General features: G+C 33.6%; 1 protein-coding gene across 2 annotated transcripts in view; it reads right to left on the bottom strand.

Annotated features, from left to right (window-relative positions):
* LOC123306880 overlaps positions 1-20,678 on the bottom strand; it is a 306,081-nt gene that overhangs the window by 89,931 nt on the left and 195,472 nt on the right. For both annotated transcript variants that reach the window (XM_044889060.1, XM_044889061.1), the window contains exon 5: positions 16,559-16,807. In XM_044889060.1, the coding sequence (XP_044744995.1) occupies positions 16,559-16,807 (249 nt within the window). The remainder of the gene's footprint in view (positions 1-16,558; positions 16,808-20,678) is intronic.

Raw genomic sequence — 20,678 nt, 5'->3', positions numbered from 1 at the left:
TATAGAAGTCGTCACCTATCTAGGAACTGAACTCCCACAGTGCTGCTGGGCTTCCAAAAAAATTATTTTACCAATATTGCCTGAAATGAAGATTCGACCAAATTCAAAATTCATACTTGAATTGACTCTGGTGCAATGCACTGGGCATCCAATATGCCTTATGCGGCTGTTACTCCGCTCATTCTCTCATTTTTATTGATCATTTAATTGATCGTCTAGTACCTGATATTCAAAAGAACGGTGTCTAAATAATTAGATGGTGGAAAGAAAAATAGGCTCTATGTACATATTCGAACGTGTCAGATTGAGATACTGTTTATGCCCTACGTGTCTCTAATGATAAATCCATGTTAATTTGACAGTTTGCGTGGTGGGACTGGCTGTACGAAAGAGTTTAAAATCAGATTTTTAGAGGATATGTTGACTGGACCCAAAGGAAGCCACTTTTCAAGAGACTGACAATTTAGAGGTGACGCAAGGTTACAGCGGTCCTTCAAAAATCCAAAAAAAGTTACTTGTACATACTCGAGCGTGTCAGATTATTATACAGATGGTTAATTTCGTTATTGCAAAAGTCTTGACCATTAATGTAACACTAATCAGGGGGAGGGTTTCTTTATCTGACAGTCTGAAGATATTAACAATGAATTTTCCTCAAATATCTCCCTTCCTGTACCTCTGACCATTTCTGTATTTATTAGGAAATTCTATAAAAAAAATTCCTGAAGCAATTTTCCATACCCTTGCCGTTTCCGAGTTAGAGGGTGATAAATGTGAGGAGCTTAGCCACACATGCGAAAAGCCAAGGTCAATGTAGAAACCCTGTGTAATGTACATTCATCGCTATTTATCTGTGAAACGTTCAAACGTAGAAAATATTGCTTCGGATAAAATGTGTAGAAAATGTTAAGCTCTACAACTCTTATGATGAATGCGAAAACAATTTGAAGCCAAGGAGAGGAGAAAATTAAAAAAAACTGATTTTTGTGACATATATGACCAATTTTTATGGTTTCGGCTTGCTGAAACTGTCAGATTATATTTTTCCGTTAATATTGAATCATAAGCTTGAAATTAAGAAAAAAAGCCACCGCGCTCGAGAATGTAGAGGGTGGGCAATGTTCGATGTTTCAGCACTACAGCTTTTAAACCAGTGGAGATAGACAAAATCTCATACCCCATTCTCGTTCTCTTTTTCTGAGAAACTAACAAGAGTACTAGTCATTTTTGAATGAATCCAGTGGCGTCCTTGCCTTTCTAGCAGGATTTTTAATTACGAATCTATGACCCAAAGTTATGTTTTTTTAAATAGGAACACTAGATTACTGTGCAATTTTTTGAAAGTTTAATTTTTACCGATTTGAAAAATATATAGCATCATATGGTTTGTATCAATATAAATAATAGAAGATGGTGAAAAACCTGTTTTCTGAATATTTCTATTGTTTCAACTTTTGACTAGCACAGAAAAATAGAGCTTCCTATAACAAGACCAGTCTCCTTCCGGCAATGTCATTCTTTCTATGTTTTTCGCCAATTTTCACAAAATTTGAATCTAGATATATTTCATAAATTTTATATCCCAAATTTTGTCGAAATTGGTGAAAAGCATAGAAAGAATGACATTGCCAGAAGGAGACTGCTCTTGTTATAGGAAGCTCTATTTTTCTGTGCTTGTCGAAAGTTGAAACTACAGAAATATTTAGAAAACAGGTTTTTGGCCATTTTCTATTATTTATATCGATACATACCATATGATGCTCTATATTTTTGAAATAAGTAAAAATTAAGTTTTCAAAAAATTGAGCAGAATTCTAGTGTTCCCATTCAAAAATACATAACTTTGGGTCATAGCTTCGTAATTAAAAATCTTGCTAGAAAAGCAAGCACGCCACTGGATTCTACTCAAAAAAGTGCCTGTATAATGTTTTAATTTCAGAGATCTATTATCAATATTTGCGGAGATATAAATTTATTTCGAAATCACCATTTTTCCACTTTTCGCTTATAACTCGAAAACAAAAGAAGGTGGCCAGGTGAAGACTGCTTGCTACTCTTGTTAGTTTTCAAAAAAAAGAGAACGAGAATGGGGTATCAGATTTCGTCTATTTCCTCTGGTTTAAATGCTGTAGTGCTAAAACGTCGAAATTTGCCCACCACTTCCCTCATTTTTTATTTGTTCATTGAAAATCTACCTGGCCAGAAAAGAGAGGGTTCAGATTCCAGTAAATTATCGGAATATGGAGCACGTTGCTCTACACAAACGAGTACAGCTTCAAACAACGATGATGAAAGATCTATTAGTAAATAATTGGGCTAATTGGGTATTAGTAATCACCTCTAGGATCGACTGATATCAGACCTTCGCTTTATTTCCTGTGAGGATATTTGATGAAGCTGGTTTATGCTGTTAGTTTGTGAAAACGGCCACATTATTAGCTGATTCCATTAGTGTTCAGATCACTGCCCAAAAATTTAGGATTATTCGATTGTGCCTTAGTTTCCATATGACATAGAAATGGTGATCAAAACACTAATGGCAAAAATTCGTCATTCCACTAAGACCCATCCTTTGGCTACAATCATATTTCAAATGAATCTCTGTTCATCTAGAGAGCCATTACGTATGAAAAAACACCCTTGATATAATAAAGTCCATCATAATTCGTGTTCCAGAATGATCAAGCCCAACGTTTAATGTTTCAACTAACGACCAATTTCGTTACCATATGTGCCTAACAGAACAGCGTGAAACTTTAGATTACTTAAATTCATTATCACAGTTGAAGCACTAGTGGAAACTACAATATTTAAACTTCATTCAACTATGTAAGCCATCCATGTTGCCTTTCCTGATGTAGGTATTCTTTGATGAGTGTAAATTATTATTTAACCTGTTCTTAGTTTGTTACGCAAAGTGATGTATAGGGTTTCTGCAAATAATTCCTAATGAAAGATTATTTGGATGGTAACTTCTCAGCTCATGAAACTCATGACTGAATCGAGTACTCGAAATATTTATAAATGATGTGGGAAAATTATGTCATGGTTTAACAACGCATGTACCTAATTGAAAATTATATAATTCTGTTTTTAGTTCAATTATGGATTTCCAGATCGGTCACGTCATTTCAATAAATACATATTTGATGAAACACTCAGTATCTCAGTCACAACAGGCTATAGATGTTTCAAGTAAAAGTTATTCCTAATATGATCAGTGTATCTTTCTATTTTATTCTATTCTAGTTGAAACATAATCAACTCGAGTGTTATGCATCAAAATATGAATTTAAAATTAACACTTTCTAAATATATTCTTCCTCCGATATTATTCATAAACTTGCAAATCATCAAAAACGAGAAAAGAGGAGATTCAATCGAAGGAAGACATGAATATCTTAAATTACAGATCCAATGGCAATTTATTATGTAGGTTTCAAATCCTCTCCATATACCTTTTCGATCTCTTCACAAAGTAGGATTTCTGTAATAAATTCGAAATGCTGTATTGTTTCTTATCAGTATTCAACTCCATTCTACAAATATTCCCTTCGTTAAGATTAACAATCAAGAACGAGGTGTTTACTTGGCAATTCATTAAAAAGTTTGATGTAAGCAGAAAAGAAACTTGCTAGCCCTTCGTTACAATTGCTTGTTCCTCCAATGAGAATTTTGTACTTCCTAATACATTTGGGAATTCTGATTCAGGTTTGATGAAATTTCTAAAGGGTTAATATTTCAGCGTAGTAGTATTTGGAATTATGGAGTTTGGAACACTTTAATATTGAATTGAATGTATGGAAAAAATTTTTAATTATTCAATTCCATGGAAGTCATTTTCAAATCTCACAAATTTCTAAACAGTGGAATGAGAAATAGCGTGATCATAATTGCAAACCTGAAATAATACCGAAAACGAAGTTTTTCAATTGGCGCTTCAGTGACAATAAAAAAATAATAAATACCTATGATAATAATTGTTGAATCTGGGAAATTCTTGGTGAAATGAACTATAATTGTGATAAATTATTCTCCCTCAAATTTTAGTGTGGAGGATGACAAAATCAGAAATATAAATTGATTGAAAGAATAAGAAGTACAAATCAAGTTTTAATCAAGTCTATACATGAAATAAAATAAAATGAGAATTAGAATTAGACAGAATGAGAAATCATTTTCCAATAGGGTTTCATCATTTCATTCCGAAATATCGAACAGCAAGTCATCACTTTATTTACGGTATTTACGGAAGTAAAGTGACATATATCATGTTACTCATGATTTTAGATGGCGTTCTGAAAATGACAGTATAAGAAATCAAAGGACGTTTTAGGATATACTTGATCGGTGACTACTTTGTAACTTCAGAAGTTTTATACAGCCAATTTTTGGTTTATTTTGAATAGTTTTCCAACCGTTGAAAATGAAGATGACTCATTTTTTCAAACACCGTGTACATAATCTTCATACAATTATTGAATTCTCGGTACCAGCAAAATAGCATGGATCGATTCTGATTCGTGGTTCACTTGTTCACAATGTGGGATTTAACATTTCCCACAATGCACAAAGAATAATCCTATATGGCAGGTGATATCAGGTAGTTGTGTTATTTTGGTAACGGTAGTAATTCTGAATTGTCACTGATATCAGGTACAGAATAGCACCGCGAACAAAGATTGAAAAGGTTTCCGTTACCGTGATATGGAATTTCTTTCAGGATATGAACAAAACATTGAAAATATTATACATTCTTCATGACTAAGGTACAACACCAGCGCCAAAACCGATCATTGTCATTTTTGAGCAAGAATGAATAATTTAATGGAGCATTAAATGACAATGACAAATGACAGACAACCATTTGCGGATCGGACTATGCCAAAATCTGATTTCATTATATTCAAACATTTTTGTGTGTGATGTCACCATCGCAACGCTAAAACACGTATCTTTCAAAATCACCGAAATATTTTTGAAAAACGTTCATGCCAGCATATAGCTCTAGTATTTATGAATTCTAAATACTACAGAATATCTCTATGAAAGAAATTCAGCTGAGGTTATTTCCGGTTGAACTGGAATTACAGAAGTACCAAGCTCGGTACCAAGTATTACAAAAAAAAAAAAAAAAACGTTTCGTTTGAATGCCAAAATAGGCCTCTGAAAATATGAGCTCTTAATATTAATGTTTAGCTTGTCCACATCGCTCTTTTCGATTTCCCATAAGAATAATACAGGAAAAATATTTCTTTTTGCTCTGATTTTTATAACTAATGAATGATAAATTGCATTGCAATATCCTTTCTATATTTTTCAAAGACTTTAACGGTCTACAAAAGAGGTCATTTTTCTATAAATGAACTCAGTCGAAAGTTATTGAAGGTCAAAGTACAATTTCTTCATGTCTACAAAGGTCTAATTTATATTTTGTAAAATGTTTTGGTCTCTCTTTTTCTAAAAACATAATATTCTGGCAAATCATTCGGAAAAACGGCTAACCTAAAATTTGACCTAGAAAAACTTTCGACTGAGTTTATTTATCAACAAATGACTTCAGACCAATGTAGAGCGTTGAATTCTCTACTAAATATAGGAAAGATTTTGCAATGCAAGTTATCGTTCATTAGTTATAAAAATCAGAAGAAAAAAGATTTTTTCCTGTGTTATTCTTATGGGAAATGGAAAAGTGCGTGAGGACAACCTAAACATTAATATTAAGGGCTCATATTTTCAGAGGCCTATTTTGGCATTTTGGCGAAACTTTAGAACGTTCCGACCGAGGAAATTTTTTCGTTTTTTTTGTAACGCCCTAACCAACCATGTATCAGATCATTGACTAATAATTCATTTATGATAATAGTTATTTATGTACCAAGGACGAAGAACTATTACAGTCAAGTCCACAAATTGATATCCGAGGCTATTGAGCAGGGGAGAAAATATTTACAGTTTTTTGCTGAGGTGCTTATTACATTTTTTTGGCAATCTCACAAACCTTTAAGAAATTAAAATTGCTCATTTTTGTGTGGCATTAGTTACCGACTGTCTCATATCTGGAGGAATGTTATTCATATCCATATCGCTATCACTATCCATAATTGATTACAATTTACACTTTAGTATTCAAAGCACGTTCTTGATTCACTCGTAAAAATAGCAGATTTCGTAAAAAGATTTAATGAGAGAAAATGCCAGTTATTATCACAGGCTTTCATGTTTTTATGAATCTGGGCTCAAGAGATTGAGTAATCGGCACTATCGTATTCGTTTCTAAGCGGCAAACACAGCGGACGATAAGTGTTTACGGACGAAAAGTATATGATGCAGACGAAAAATACTTGCCATCAAAAAAGTAGATTTTTCGTTCGGAAATTAGTAAGTAAAATGTCATCTTATGTTGAAGTCGACGAAAAAACCATTTTTGATTAGTCTATTCATCAGATGCATTATGCGTCATTATACTCGCCTGCAGAAAAATGAAAGAATCATCAAAACAAAAACTGTGCAGTCACTGAATATCAAAAACTGCATGTGCAAAATGCAGAAACTGTAAAGTAACTGTATATCAAATGCTGCATTTTTTAATGCATCATTATCAGTACAGAAACTGTGTAGTAACTGTATAATATCAAATATTGCATTTTTAGAACTGTATTGTAGTTGTATTTAGAATAAGTTGGAAGTGCAAAATTATAAATGCAGAAACTGTGCACAGTCACTGTATATCAAAAACTGCATTTTTACAATGCAAGAAATATCAATGTAGAATATTCACTGTAAATGTATATTAAAAACTGCATTTTTAGAAAGCGGAATTGTCAATACAGAAACTGTGGAGTAACTGTATAATATCAAATACTGCATTTTTAAAACTATATTGTAATTGTATTTCGAATATTGCATTTTGGAAATGCAGAATTATAGATACAGAAACTGTGCAGTCACTTTATATCAAAAACTGCATTTTCACAATACAAGGAATATCAATGCAGAATATTTACTGTTACTGTATATCACAAAATGCATTATTAGAACGCGGTATCATCAATACAGTATCTGTGTAGTGATTGTATAATATCAAATACTGCAATTCAAAAACCGTTTTGTAACTGTTTTTCGAATAATGCATTTCGGAAATGCAGAATAATAAATAAAGAAACTGTGCAGTCACTGTATATCAAAAACTGCATTTTTAATATGCAGTATTATCAACACAGAAACTGCAGTTTCAGTATAGCAATTTCTATGCTGCAATCAGGTGCATGGCATTTTTAATGCAATATCTGTACAGTTGCTGAATATTGTGTTAGTTGTGTTGGGGAGGATATATTTTAGACATTGATAGAGAATATTGTAATGTTAGAAAAATGTATATCTTAGTGACGTTTTTCTACTTTTTCAGTTTCGTGTAATATCATCGCCAATTCTTGCAAGAAGAACCATATTTCTGTTTCGTTGATTCAATTTAATTCAGCAGTTGAATATAATGGTCAGATGTTTGGCAGGCGCACCCTCTGCTGGATATTCAACGTAATTATTGAATTTTTGGAACGAATCTTGTAATTAACATTCCACGAAGCAGAACGATATTTCCCTGAACGTTAATAACTCTGTAGCGTTGCATTTAGGCAGAGCCCGAGTGATTATGGAGCTTATCTGGAATTCGTCCATCCGCATCCGTTTTTTTATTCCGATTTTCTTAGAGTTCTAAGTTGACGAAGAACGGATGTAATTAACGTCTGAGGCGGGACTATAATATGCTAATATATTTTTTGCATGACTCCCCGAATAAATATACAGTTTTATCGCGTTATAAAGACATCGTTTATGTTCGCTCAAATTACAGGGGTGCTCCCAAAGCTTTCTACTTTATAATAAGCAAGTGAATTTCGAAGACTCCTTATTCCACTCAGCCTCTAAAATCTTCGCATCTGGTCGAGTTCAAGGAAATAATTTTTGCTGGTTGGAATATAAATGTCGTTACTGAAAATGGAGAATCATTCAGATAGAAATGATCCTACCGAGTGGAATAATTCTGCCGTATCTTTTTATGAACGCTCATACAAGAGAACGTAATCTGGTTTATCATTCTTGAAAAATGATGATGGCCGAAATCGCTTGGTTTTCAACTCTAAAATAAAATAATCCCACACTGAAGTTCCCCATGTATTCATTGATTTTCGCCCTTTTAGTGTGCACAACACTTATAATAATAGACTAAACTTACGTTGATATAATATTTTATCCCATTTTGACGATTAAAGACGTGTCAACCCATGGTAACAAGGGTAAGTTGACGTTTATCCACTGAGTGAATTAAATTTTTTTGAATTGACTAGTGAAATAAAATATTGTCCACTCATCCTCTGGAAATTATTCTTTCCATACAAAATGCAGGTTAGACTCATTGTAAAATAAGATTATTATAACTTCATCAAAAATTTTTATTTAACAGTTATGTCTTTCATTAAAGTAGAAATTACAATTATGAATATTTTCAAAATGAAATTGAAAACCTGCACCTCCTTCAAAAGTAACACATATGTAAAAGCACATATGTTTGTGGAATTCTCAGGCCCTGCTGGAATATCCACGTCTGCATCAGAAACTCCGGTTTTAGTCACCCCACCAAGTATTTGTTCAGAAATATTGATTTTGTTCTGTTATGAATCCTCAATATATCCTTCTGCAACAGAACTTGAGCGCCATCCACCATGTCTCTTCAAAACTGTCAAATCTGCCCCAAAATTTGCGAGAAGGGTTACAGAAGATCGCCTGAAACTGTGTCCTGTATATTGTTCAGCATCAGAAAGACCCAAATACTTTTAGCGGGCATTTTAGAAAATGAGTTCAAACTTACAGGCTGGACAGTTCATTTTTCGTTTTATAATTTAGAAATAGTCGCTTGTAATCAACTTTGTTTGGCCTCAAGTTCTTATACTTGCGGAATATATCAAGTGCAGCAACCTTATTACTATCATTGACCACAGTGAAAACTCTTTTATTATAGGTTTTCGTATCAGGAATCTGAATAACCGATCTTCCACATCATCTAAGGTCATATTCACCAGCTCGCCAATTCTACACCCTCCAGCAACACCCATAATAAAAACTACCTTTATCAATTAATATTGCTCATCAGGAGCGGCATATAAAAAATATTCTAACTCCTCTCTTGTGAATACTTTCGAATTCTTTGCTACGTATCCTCTGGAATGTTGCTTCAAAAAGGCGGTGACTAAGTAAAATCTGTCTATTTTTTCTTTCAGAGCCAACATTTTTTTTGAGTTGCGAATAGTAGGACCATAAAGACGACGACTTAACTTTCTTGGACCTTTCGGAAATATAAGCCAAAATGTTTTTTCGTTGACATCTTTGGCTTTCTTATTATTTCTCCAGGTACAAAATGCCGTATATTCCTTTTCGTACAAAGTTTTTGATTTCAGTGGAATAACTGCTTCTGCTGCCTCATTTGCTTCCTCTATAATGCTCTCGGGAACTACAACCTCGTCTTCACCGCTCAACATTTTTTAGAAACACGTATCAAGAATTTCTGAGGGTTTTATAATTTTCATTGACACTTGCAAAGAATTAATTACATAGTGCCATAGCAACACCATCGATCGAAGGGATATCTTGATATGAATTTGAATTATTATATATTTCCTCTAAAAAGCATTCATTATTTGAATTTTCATCAAAATGGGATAATATTTTGTATACCACACGTGAGTTAAAAATGTATATTCACTCGAAGAAATAAACTTTCTTATCATGAATAAACATTCATTCAACTCACTTGTTGTATAAATAACTATGAAATAGTCACTATGAGAAACAAGATTTTGGAACATACTATCTTTCAAGTGATTTTTATTTTCAAGCTGTATTTAAAATATGTTTGGTCTGGGTTCTAGGTTAAGTCAACGTCTACAATTGTTTCATTCTCCCTATCATTCATCTGGTATGAATGGTTTTCTTGAGCAGTGTGGAATGAATTCTGTGATTTTTAATATCGGTTAATGGAATAAAAATGTATTTCTTTCTAGAATAACCATGACTCTTGAAAAAAATCCGAGTTGCGAAATATAATACAATTGTGGAAACCCATCAATCACCAACCCTTTATTGCTTTCAGTTATCCAATTACAAGGACATCATTCACCTGCACAAAAGCAAGACATAATTGATGAAGAGGGGTGGAAAAATTGCATGAAATTTCTCTTTTAATTTTTCGGACCTTTCCTACGCAAAATTTATTACACCAATCCCATGCTCATTATTCAGAATAAAGCTTTTGCGTGTCTGAAACACATAGCCGTTTGTTTTTAAGTTTCACTTTCACGAAATTTGCATATTCTGCATATTTTCCGGGCAACCCATTTCACGCCGTTTTTTAGGGTTGTACCTGCTTGTTCCGACACTTCCAGATTGTTGACTTTACTTCTTGTATTCAACGGAAAATTTCCGGAGATATTATTCTAATTTTTAAGCAGAAAAAGTCAGAATCAATTCAGATTATTAAAAATGCCATAAATATTATCGTGAAACCTAGAGACCACTCTTTTGTGGATGAAAAACCATTTGAATTCTCAATTTTCGGAGATATCCTTTATATTCTAAATGATTGAATTATAAATTACTTTCGAACAGTTTCTTGCAAAATAATTCGATTCTTAAGCTTTTTTCTTGAGTTTCTATTGAGAATGATCCCGTTGTGAATAGGTTTAAAGATATGCCATTGAGTAATTTGTGATTTGTTTTTCAGAACGATCGATTAATTCAATGAAACTGATATATTTTCATAAAACGACGATTTTTTTACATTAACATACAATGATTTGTATCTTTGTAGCTTCTCTTCAACAAAAGCAATGAACAAATTCAGTTCATACTTGGAGGCTCACATGCTATTGTTATGTTTCAGAAAATTGCTCGATGTGTGTGATGAAAGAAGTAATTGAAAATGAGCTATAATATATCGAATTGAAAGGACAACACATAATCACTTAACTGGAAAGCTGGTAATATCTCCACGTCACAATAGTCGAAAAAATGGGGTACCTATACATAATCGTCAACTATCATTTTTGCGAATGAATGCTCATCTGCCAAACGTATCAGGTAAAATTTGCGATTTACCGTGTTAATGTCCTGTTACACCACTGCTAACTGAGCCTTCAAATTGATAAAACGATTATCTACATCTACCACATAACTTCTATCCAGTGAGGCTATAGCGCAGGGATCATTTCCAAGATGAATGGGTTGGTAGAAGAAGACCAATTGAGTGGCCACCACGCTTTCCAGACTAGATACCTTTAGATTTTTTCCTCTGGACACATTCAGAGTTCTTTATAAAACACAGCTCAGAGATGTAGAAAAATTACGATTCTTCTTACTTACAAGTAAAAATACTCAAAGCATGCTAAGAGATTAAAGTTGAAGTTTTTGAGAAAATAGATTATATTTTGGTGAACAAAATAATGGACAACATTTTGAAAATCTTTCATAGTAATTTCATTGCTATTGGAACTACCCTACTTTCTATTTTTCGGGAGTACTAACCAAAAAGGTCAAGTATAAGGCATTTTTGAAAAAGCCAATCGAATTATCTTCAAAACAAGGTATCACTCAACTGCCCCTCCCATTTAAGATTTTAGAGTTTGCTGGAGTTTACCTGACCCTTTTTGCATTTTTTCTGATTTTGCATGAGGGCCTAGATATTAAACGTATTAACTTTTTAAATTGGCACACGGTATATGAATCCGTAGAAAATAAAAATAATGACTGAAGCTGCAAAATTTGAAAAAAGTTTAAAAATAGACCCCTTTAATGTCCAGAGGAGGAAAATACTTTGAAAACTTATATCTTCAAAAATGTTTGCTTTTACTGAAGTTTGTTCTGCTTTACTAGGCTCAGCGAAAAAAACAGCTTATATAACATTCCTGATCCCATCAAGCTTACACACACAGATTTTCCCGAGGATTTTCCTTACCATGTTTAGAGGTCCTTTAGTCCTTTCATCTTTTTATTGGTAATCTATACTGCATTCACATTTATTTCAGCAGTCGGTTGGCCATGAAATAATTTTCTCAATTTTTTGTAACTAGAACGGAGTAAGGTTGGCACTCATGAAATGTCGTTAATGTCATAACGCCGTAGCCACAACTTTTATCAATTAATATTACGAAAATGCTTAAAGTGATTGAAAAAAGAGGCAGTGTTTCAGAAAGTGCTATTTAGAATTCAGGTCCGCTCATTCAAATAGTTATACCCATACCCTGATATTCTAAAATCCACAATACGTCAGACGGTAGCGAACATATTCAATGTAAGAGAATAGAGAATTTAAATAATGTTTCATCTGAATCTAGACGACTTATATTTCAGCTGAATATTTCCACAATCAGAAAGATTGTGAATGAAGAGGATGACAAAGAATTTCCTTCTATTGGGAGACCCGAAAAAGTGGTGGTATTTGAGAATTTTATGTTTGAGTGAATTCTCGAGTGAAAATGCGAAAAGTTTACTACAGGATTTTCGATGAATATCATCGTAGAATAAGTTCCCTGAAATTGATTTTTCTATTTTTCATTTGACTTGTCCTATATATTGTAAATGTCTTATTATTATTATTATTATATCAATGTATTATGATGAACAGCCACAAATACGCGCCAGTTGTCCTGCTCATTGTTTATTGGTGTGAAATTTTTGTTCGAAGGTGAAGTTCATCTTGACTGGAAACTTCCTTTAATTCCTTTTACTTGAATTGATGCAAGATGATTTTTGTTGAAGAATTTAACATTCATCATTATCTGTTAATTCCTTCGGGAGATACCTATTCTCAACCACTGCATCATATGCATTTCATCTTCGGGTTAATATTTTTGCAATCTACAACTCATGTAATGTATTCAAACTTTAGCCAAAAGAATATAACGAACATTAACTCTCCTCAAGCTAGTGCATATTATGAAATTATACTGATCTCTTGTATTTTCCATGCAAATAACTGGATTTGGTATGTCTTCAATCATTTTGTATAAACTTCAATTATGTTCGTCACATATTTTCCGAAGAGATTCGACATTGTGATAAAATACGTAATAACAGAAACTTTTACGTAGAACGGGCAACATAGCGTTGATTTAAAACCCAAAAATGTGTTGACAAGCGTCATATCCCCACATTTTCGTACTAAACAGAGTGAAATGTGACAAATTTCCATGGCCAACCGACTGCTAAGATAAAAGTGAATGGAGTTTACACTGCACTCTGATGATAGCAAATTTTAAGTTTAATCGTATCCATTTTGAAGTAGATTACTGTGACGTCCGTGACATTAACATAAAATTAAGATAAACTACACCTCCCCTACGCTGGTATAAGTCTAATCAGCAAACGAATACTAAAATCGAGGGTAAATTACACCGAGTGTATAAAAGTGCTACACATCCTATGCAAACGAAAGCACCATATATGGTTATAGCATGAAATTTAATTTCATTATGCGATTACGTTTTGTAGAAACAACATAATCAATGAGAGAGAAATTTTAAATTAATCATTATAATATATTACAAAATGTTTCATGGGGAGACATTCAAATATTGTGGCTCTGGAATTCGTTCTGAGATGTTGAATAAATTTACATTGCGGCTACAACCATGTTTGCTCATAGAAGCGCAGCCGATGATAAGCCATTCTCATATTATGGAAATCCCAACTTTCGACGAGGTGCGGTTGAAAATATTGATTTTGCAGAGTCTAGATATCCGCAGATTTCTAGATTTGGATATTATTCAATTATAATTATTGATTCAACCTTTTTGTTTCCAACGAGGATTGCCGCATATATGAGATTATCCTTCATATGAATTTGATGTCGAAAGAGGCAGATATAAATAAACAAGAATTTATTAAGAAGACGTATTGCCAAAAAAAGTGGTGCGGAGGAAAGAATAGAGATGAAACTTTCGGCTCTAGATTGATGGTGCAATATAACTTCTCGAAGGAACTAATAAATTCCATCTGGTACAATATAAAGGGCCAATAATTTACCATCTGCCTACCTTAGTCAATCAAGAATATCATCACTAGCTTGAAGATTTTAATTTCATTAATAACTTTTAACAATTAATTAGTTGAATTTTAAAGTACTCATATAATCCATGATTTTTCGAAGAATGACCGATATAGAAGGAAAAAATAAATCGATTCTCCTGAAGAATATTTTTATGGTCCCGCTCATATTAGAATTTAAGTATTTGAATAATTCGAGAAGTGGATTACATAAATATATCACTTCTTATTCTGATTTTTCTCAAACTCAGTAAAGCAACTTCCAGATTCTTGGTGTTATCGATCTCCAAAGTTGTTTTTACAGAAATAGGTGATTAGTTATTTCCAGCTGTCAGAATACATAAACATTCTGCTCGCTCGATCATGATTAACAAATCAGCCGATTTCGAATGTTTACTTACCTAGATAAGTATAAATCAAGGTTATGGCTACTATTTCAGTTGATCTTGAAATCTGTTGCTTTCGTCATGGAACTTGACGTGAAACTTGAATATCGATCCTATTTCTGGGGATAAAATTTTCATGGCACGGAAATTTTCCCCATTCATTTTGAATCATTATCTATGATCGATTCATGATTCATGTGTTTCCGAGGGGAAATAGTACATACGATTCGGCATCAAGACGATAGACATTTGTTGCTTTACGGTTGCTACCCAAAATGCGGAAATAGCCACATCTTTGAGCAATAGCCTCAATTACGAATTTCAATTGAAAAGTAGTCAAATCGAATTTTCAGTTTGATTCCCGAATTTCAGCGTAATTTTGGCATATATCACTATGAAAAATTTTTGCAATATATAAAGAATTGATTCGCCGATATCACCCCGACCCTATTTTTATCAGAATGTGTTGAAAAACCGTCAAAAAATGATTGTGAAAACAGGTTTTATAGACACTAGAGTTCAACTTTTTTTTCCTCATAAAATTCCAACTAAATTGGGAAAAAACGAGGCGCGGTGACATCAAGACGTCCTTTAACTTCAATTCAAAAAAAATCGAGGCTTTACGTAAAAAATTAAAAGCGTAAATTAAGAACTAGTGAATGCTGTTTTTGAATGGAGATTCTTGAGGTAAAACTTCCCCTTAAGCATTATGACATTCAAAAAGCACTTGTAATGAACGAGCCATTATTAACTGATTGTCCACCAAACATTCATTAATCACTTGTGATTTATGCGATATTTTTCACTGGTCTACAGAACTTGATGTTCAAAACCGTGGAAAAAGGCTTTGAATATAGAAATATTGAAATGTCGAAAGATATAGCTTTACGAGTTTTGAGATAGTAAAATAAATTAAGGTAATATTGAAAATAAGGTTGGATATTCCAGAAATAATTTTTTCACAATCGTGGATTAAATGAAATAATCTACTGGCAGATAATGGCCATTATTCACTAGAATGACTCACCAAACATGAATACGAATGGTAAACGTCACATGAATAGAAGCTATTATAATATGCTCGTTCTATATTTCACTCAAGCGCTTTCTCGCTTCTGTTTTACCATAAGCTGAACAGACTTTTGGAATTTTTGTTGGACATAATTTATCACTTGAAAAAGCTATATCCCGTCTATTGTATCTTATCTACACCTGACAGAATATTTATCGAAAATCTGATCATACTTATAATTCTCACTTTAGGCTCGCACTGACGATTCTGTTATATATACAGAGTTATGAATACAGAGCGAGAGAGTGAGATTTGAGGGATCATTTCTTGTCAAAGAATAGACAGTATGGGTCTTTCATATTTTTTTTTCTGGGCAGTCTTAAGTACTCTTAAGCACAGCACCCTAAAGTTGGCACTTGAAAAGTAATTTATAGTTTTATTCTTAGGAACCAGAAAACAGGCCGAAATTAAATTGAGCTGAAGCAGACATATGGAGCGAGAAGGCCATAATACGGCACCAAGTAAATATCATTTCAATAATAATAATTCAGTTACCTACCACATATGTATATGATTCGAGTCAAAGAAACTACAATCAAGCACTGCCAAATTCAATCACATTGAAAGGTTTACAATTGCGCAGTTGTCAGAACAACTCGGAGGGGGGATCAATAGACCTTAAGGTCGCAGTGAAATGTAACCCCCTCACCAAACTATAACTATAATGTTTACAATTAAGAATAGAGATACTCTGAGATCTCTTTTTTCAAAAATTGTACTTTTTAATTGTTTTCAGCTTTTTAGGCAATGAATTAAAGATTTCAATATGATAGAAATTGGAAATGGAATCCACGAAAGGTGGTTATAGAAGTAAAGGACGATGACCTCGAATACTTTTCGAGAAAACAGAAAACATGGAAGCTATCGAATCACAATAAATCATCAGCTCTTAGGTTCTGATACCTTATATGCTGGCTATACAGAATTGCTATCCTCGATGAAACAAAAAACCTTCTAAATATGACGTTTCATTCGTAAATAATAAAATAAAATTTTCTTAACTCACCTTGAATTACTAGACGCTACTGAATTATTCGATCTGGATCTTCTACTCTTCAAACTATCACCTCTATTAACTATTCCCTTTCCAGTGATGGAAAAGTGCCTTAACCTATAATATTCTTCTTCAACTCCTGTATTGGGCATCGAAGCCACCCTTGATCTCTGTTGTGGAAGGCATAGGTAATTCGGTCTGCCAGAAGATCTTCCGGGAGTCTTGACGGACTGTGATCTGTTGTGATGGGGGCTGCCATACCTAAAAAATAATGAGCACTAGGTAATTTTGCGTTTGGTAATCTAAATGGAATAATAAAAAGATGATAAATCTGCCTGGGTAAAGATCCCAAAGACAGGTCCACTCCGTCCTTAATTCACTTTCGTGAACATGAATTTTATATGTACCTATGCCAAAAATGTCAACAAAGGTTTCAAAGGTATGAATTTCGAGAAGCTTTCTATTTTGTCGGTTGTTCATTTTTCAAGACAACTGATCTACAGTGTATATATATAGTATGAAATAAATTCATTTTCTTGCAAAGGGATTGAAAAAAAAAGCTGAAACACGTCAATCTACTTTTTAAGAGGGGCACCTCTTAGGCATATTACCTTGCCTCTAGCTTCACCCCCGAGTGCCACCCTCAGTTTTTGTAATGGGAAGGGGGGTCGAGTGATACCTCATTTTAAAGGTCTCTCGCTCCAGATTATAGCCCTAGAGATTGAAGTTGCTAGTGTTATCTCTGTTAACATGACAGCTTGTCAAAATTCCTATTTTTATTAGTTTTCTCAAGCTGTCATAATAACAGAAATTTTTGAAAAATGTTGTTTATAAAACGAAACCTGATATAATTGCGGACTTAGAAACTAGAATTAGAATCGAATGTGCTAATTTGAGTTGCCAAACTATAAGTTTGGTCCAACAGGAATTTGTCGATCGTTTGGGATACTGTCAGGCAGAATAAAAAGGGTTTCAGTTTAAATATTTAATTAAGCAAAGTAAGTTATTGTTTATTATTCAATTGGCGAAACTATAAGTATGGTCCAACAGAATTTGTCGATCGTTTGGGAGACTGACCTAAAATGAGTTATCACGTGACCCACATTCTTATTACAGAAACTAGAGGTGGCACTCACCCCCTCTCAGGGGGTGAAGCTAGAGGTAAGCCTAAAATGTGCCCCTCTTAAGAAGTAGATCGACATGTTCAATTTTTTCTTGTTTTAAGTCTCAGTGCGAGAAAATTAATTTATTTCATACGTTATGTACACACTTGTATATTTAACAATAACAACATATTACAACTTGATCCGTGATGCGTGAATATTGATGGTTGATTGAAAAGGAAACATACTTAATTTCACCTTTAAAACTGAGTAGAATAATCTTAACAACAATATGCAGGGTTTTCCAGGATTAATGTTAAAACATTTGGATATAGGTTCGGAATCTCAAAATGAGACAAAAAGTTTATATTGAGTCATGCTCAGAAACGCCCCTTTGAAGATTTATACGTTGCTTCAAAGATGACGAGTTAATATGTATTTATTGAATTTGTTTGAAATGACACTGAGAAAAATACATGAAATTTTGTAGGTGTATGTTCCACATACAGATGCACCAGGAACTCAATTTTTAACTCATTCCCCATACACTGAGAAAAATCTTGAGGTTACAATGTGAAATTACCCATATATTAACTGGACAGGTTACAGTTACACAGTTGGATTATTTTTTTCACAACTAATATCTGGATGTTTCTACAAGGGTGTTGCGAAATTTCATGAAAAATGTAAAACTATCATGTATATTTACAGTGAATATGAAATTTACAGAAAATATGTGTTAATTCTCTGTGATATCACAAGGTTTGTAATATTCACCTGAAAAATTACAACTGCAATGCAATATTACAATAAATTTGTGAATTTCAACATGAAACGGTAACTTCACAACATTATTGTGATCAAATTTTTTTTTAATCACAATAATTTTGTGAATTATCACATGAAAATGTGATTTCACAACGTTATTTCACAAAGTTATTGTGATTTGACAATTTTTCTTGTGAATTTGCAAAGAAAAAAACGTTGTGTTGTAGAATTACAATGCAGAACCCTTTTAATTTTAAAATTCCCTCACAAATGTACTTATACAATGTGTTATTAAGGCGGTTGTGAAATTCCCACGAAAAAATATAATTGTACAACATGATATCGCGGCACAATTTCCTTCAAGGATCGCACACTTTTTATTTACATGTCTACAGCAAGACAAAAATCTTACGCGATTTGTTGAAATTTATTGTGGTCAAAATATTTCTCTCGAATATGAAAAAATAGATCAATCGCTTTCCATTAGAGCGTTCCAAAGTTGCCGCTTGAAATTTAATAAACAACTGATGATCTTACGAAGGCCAAAATTGTGCTGTTCTTTTTCCGATCCACAGAGTCTCATCTGAAGCTGACTTTTCAGAAGCTCATCTCGTGGCAGCTCCAGGAGCTTTCGGGTGCAGATCGGTGAAGGAAAGACGAATTTTTTTGTTGTTATAACTATTCTGTGCATACTATGGGGATGGCTGTGCACACCAGAGGATAAATTATTAAATAAATCAATCAGGAGTACTACGGTGTGAAATTTATTTATGTCAAAAACCAAGCGCTTTCGGTCTAAAACAAGACCATCATCAGGGTTTTCCTAGAAGGGTGAAAGAGGTTGTATAATACAAACAAATACATAGATATAGTAGTTACCCGTCTAGGAAACTATCGCAATTGTCGGCGAGTAAGTAAAGGCATCGCAACAATAGATTAGGTACACTCAAAATGGTAAAACTAAAAATTTCAGAAATATATAAAAATCATATCAACGACGCAATTAAGAGGATCATAAACAATCATAAGAATGACATAAATGTAGTAATGACATGAATATCATAACCTCGAGAAACCCCGAGAAAGACAGGAAAGACACATCTCAACTATCAACATATTGTTAAATATGCCGACCGTAGGGTGACCTGAAATAAATATGGTCATAGGCGTAGTGGTCAAGGGGAATCTCGAAATCATTACAAATTAAAATTAAAAATTAAATATTAAATTTTTTTTTTTCTTTTTCAAATCAATTACATTACATTAAAATTGGGACACAATGCGGAAACGAACACCCAAAAGGACACCCACATGACAAGGACCTCAAGAGTTACATCAAACTCTTAAATAAAGGAGTGAAACTATTATTCAAATTTAAGTTCACCTGAGTGTTTACACAATTCGTATTTGAACTCAACTCACGTAATATCTCGATATCTTCTAAAAGGTTCATCTTAATGCTATATCTATTTGTTGTAAGTCTATGGAGGATCTTGGAGTTATGGTTGGGACTGAATGAATGGCCCGTGAAATTTAGATGGTGACCAAATGCCGATGACTGAGGCCTATTTAAGTGCTCTTTTATTCTAACTTCCAATCTCCTTCTTGTCTGTCCAACGTATGAAACATCACACTCGTTACATCCCAACCTATATATGCCGCTACAATGCAAACTTTTCACTCTATCTTTGGAATTACATAGAATATTTCCCAGGAAGGAGGAATTAGAAAAGGAGATCTTCACCCCATCACAAGAAGCCTCAAGTATGCGTGAAATGGCGTTAGAAAAATGTCCCAAGTAGGGAAGAGAGAAGTATCTCCGATTCAAGTCAAGAGGCCTAGAACAATAGGCCAAATCTTGTCTTTTTCTGGACAATATGTTGTTACGGAACCGATCCACTAAATCTGGGTTGTAACCATTATTATAGGCTATTTGTTTAATTATGTTGAATTCTTTTAATAGGTTTTCTTCAGAGAGGGGCACATTGAGGGCTCTGTGGATGTAGCAACGTAAAGACGCCAATTTATGACTATTAGGATGATGGGAATGTGCCGGAATGATGTGGTCTGTTTGTGTGGGCTTCCTGTATATTTCAAAATCGAGAAAACCGCTATTTGGTCTGGAGATAGAGAGGTCCAGAAAATTGATCTTCTTATCAACTTCCAATTCAAGGGTGAAATTAATGTTGGGGTGAATGTCATTAATGAAGTTGAGTAAGGTGTGGGCATCATCAGGGGAACCATCCAGTATGACAAAGATA

The sequence above is a fragment of the Coccinella septempunctata genome, chromosome 2 (genome assembly GCF_907165205.1).
Source record: "Coccinella septempunctata chromosome 2, icCocSept1.1, whole genome shotgun sequence".
In the NCBI taxonomy this organism is placed as follows: domain Eukaryota; kingdom Metazoa; phylum Arthropoda; class Insecta; order Coleoptera; family Coccinellidae; genus Coccinella; species Coccinella septempunctata.
Note: the sequence above shows the minus strand (reverse complement) of the source record. Positions and strands in the feature narration are given on the sequence as shown.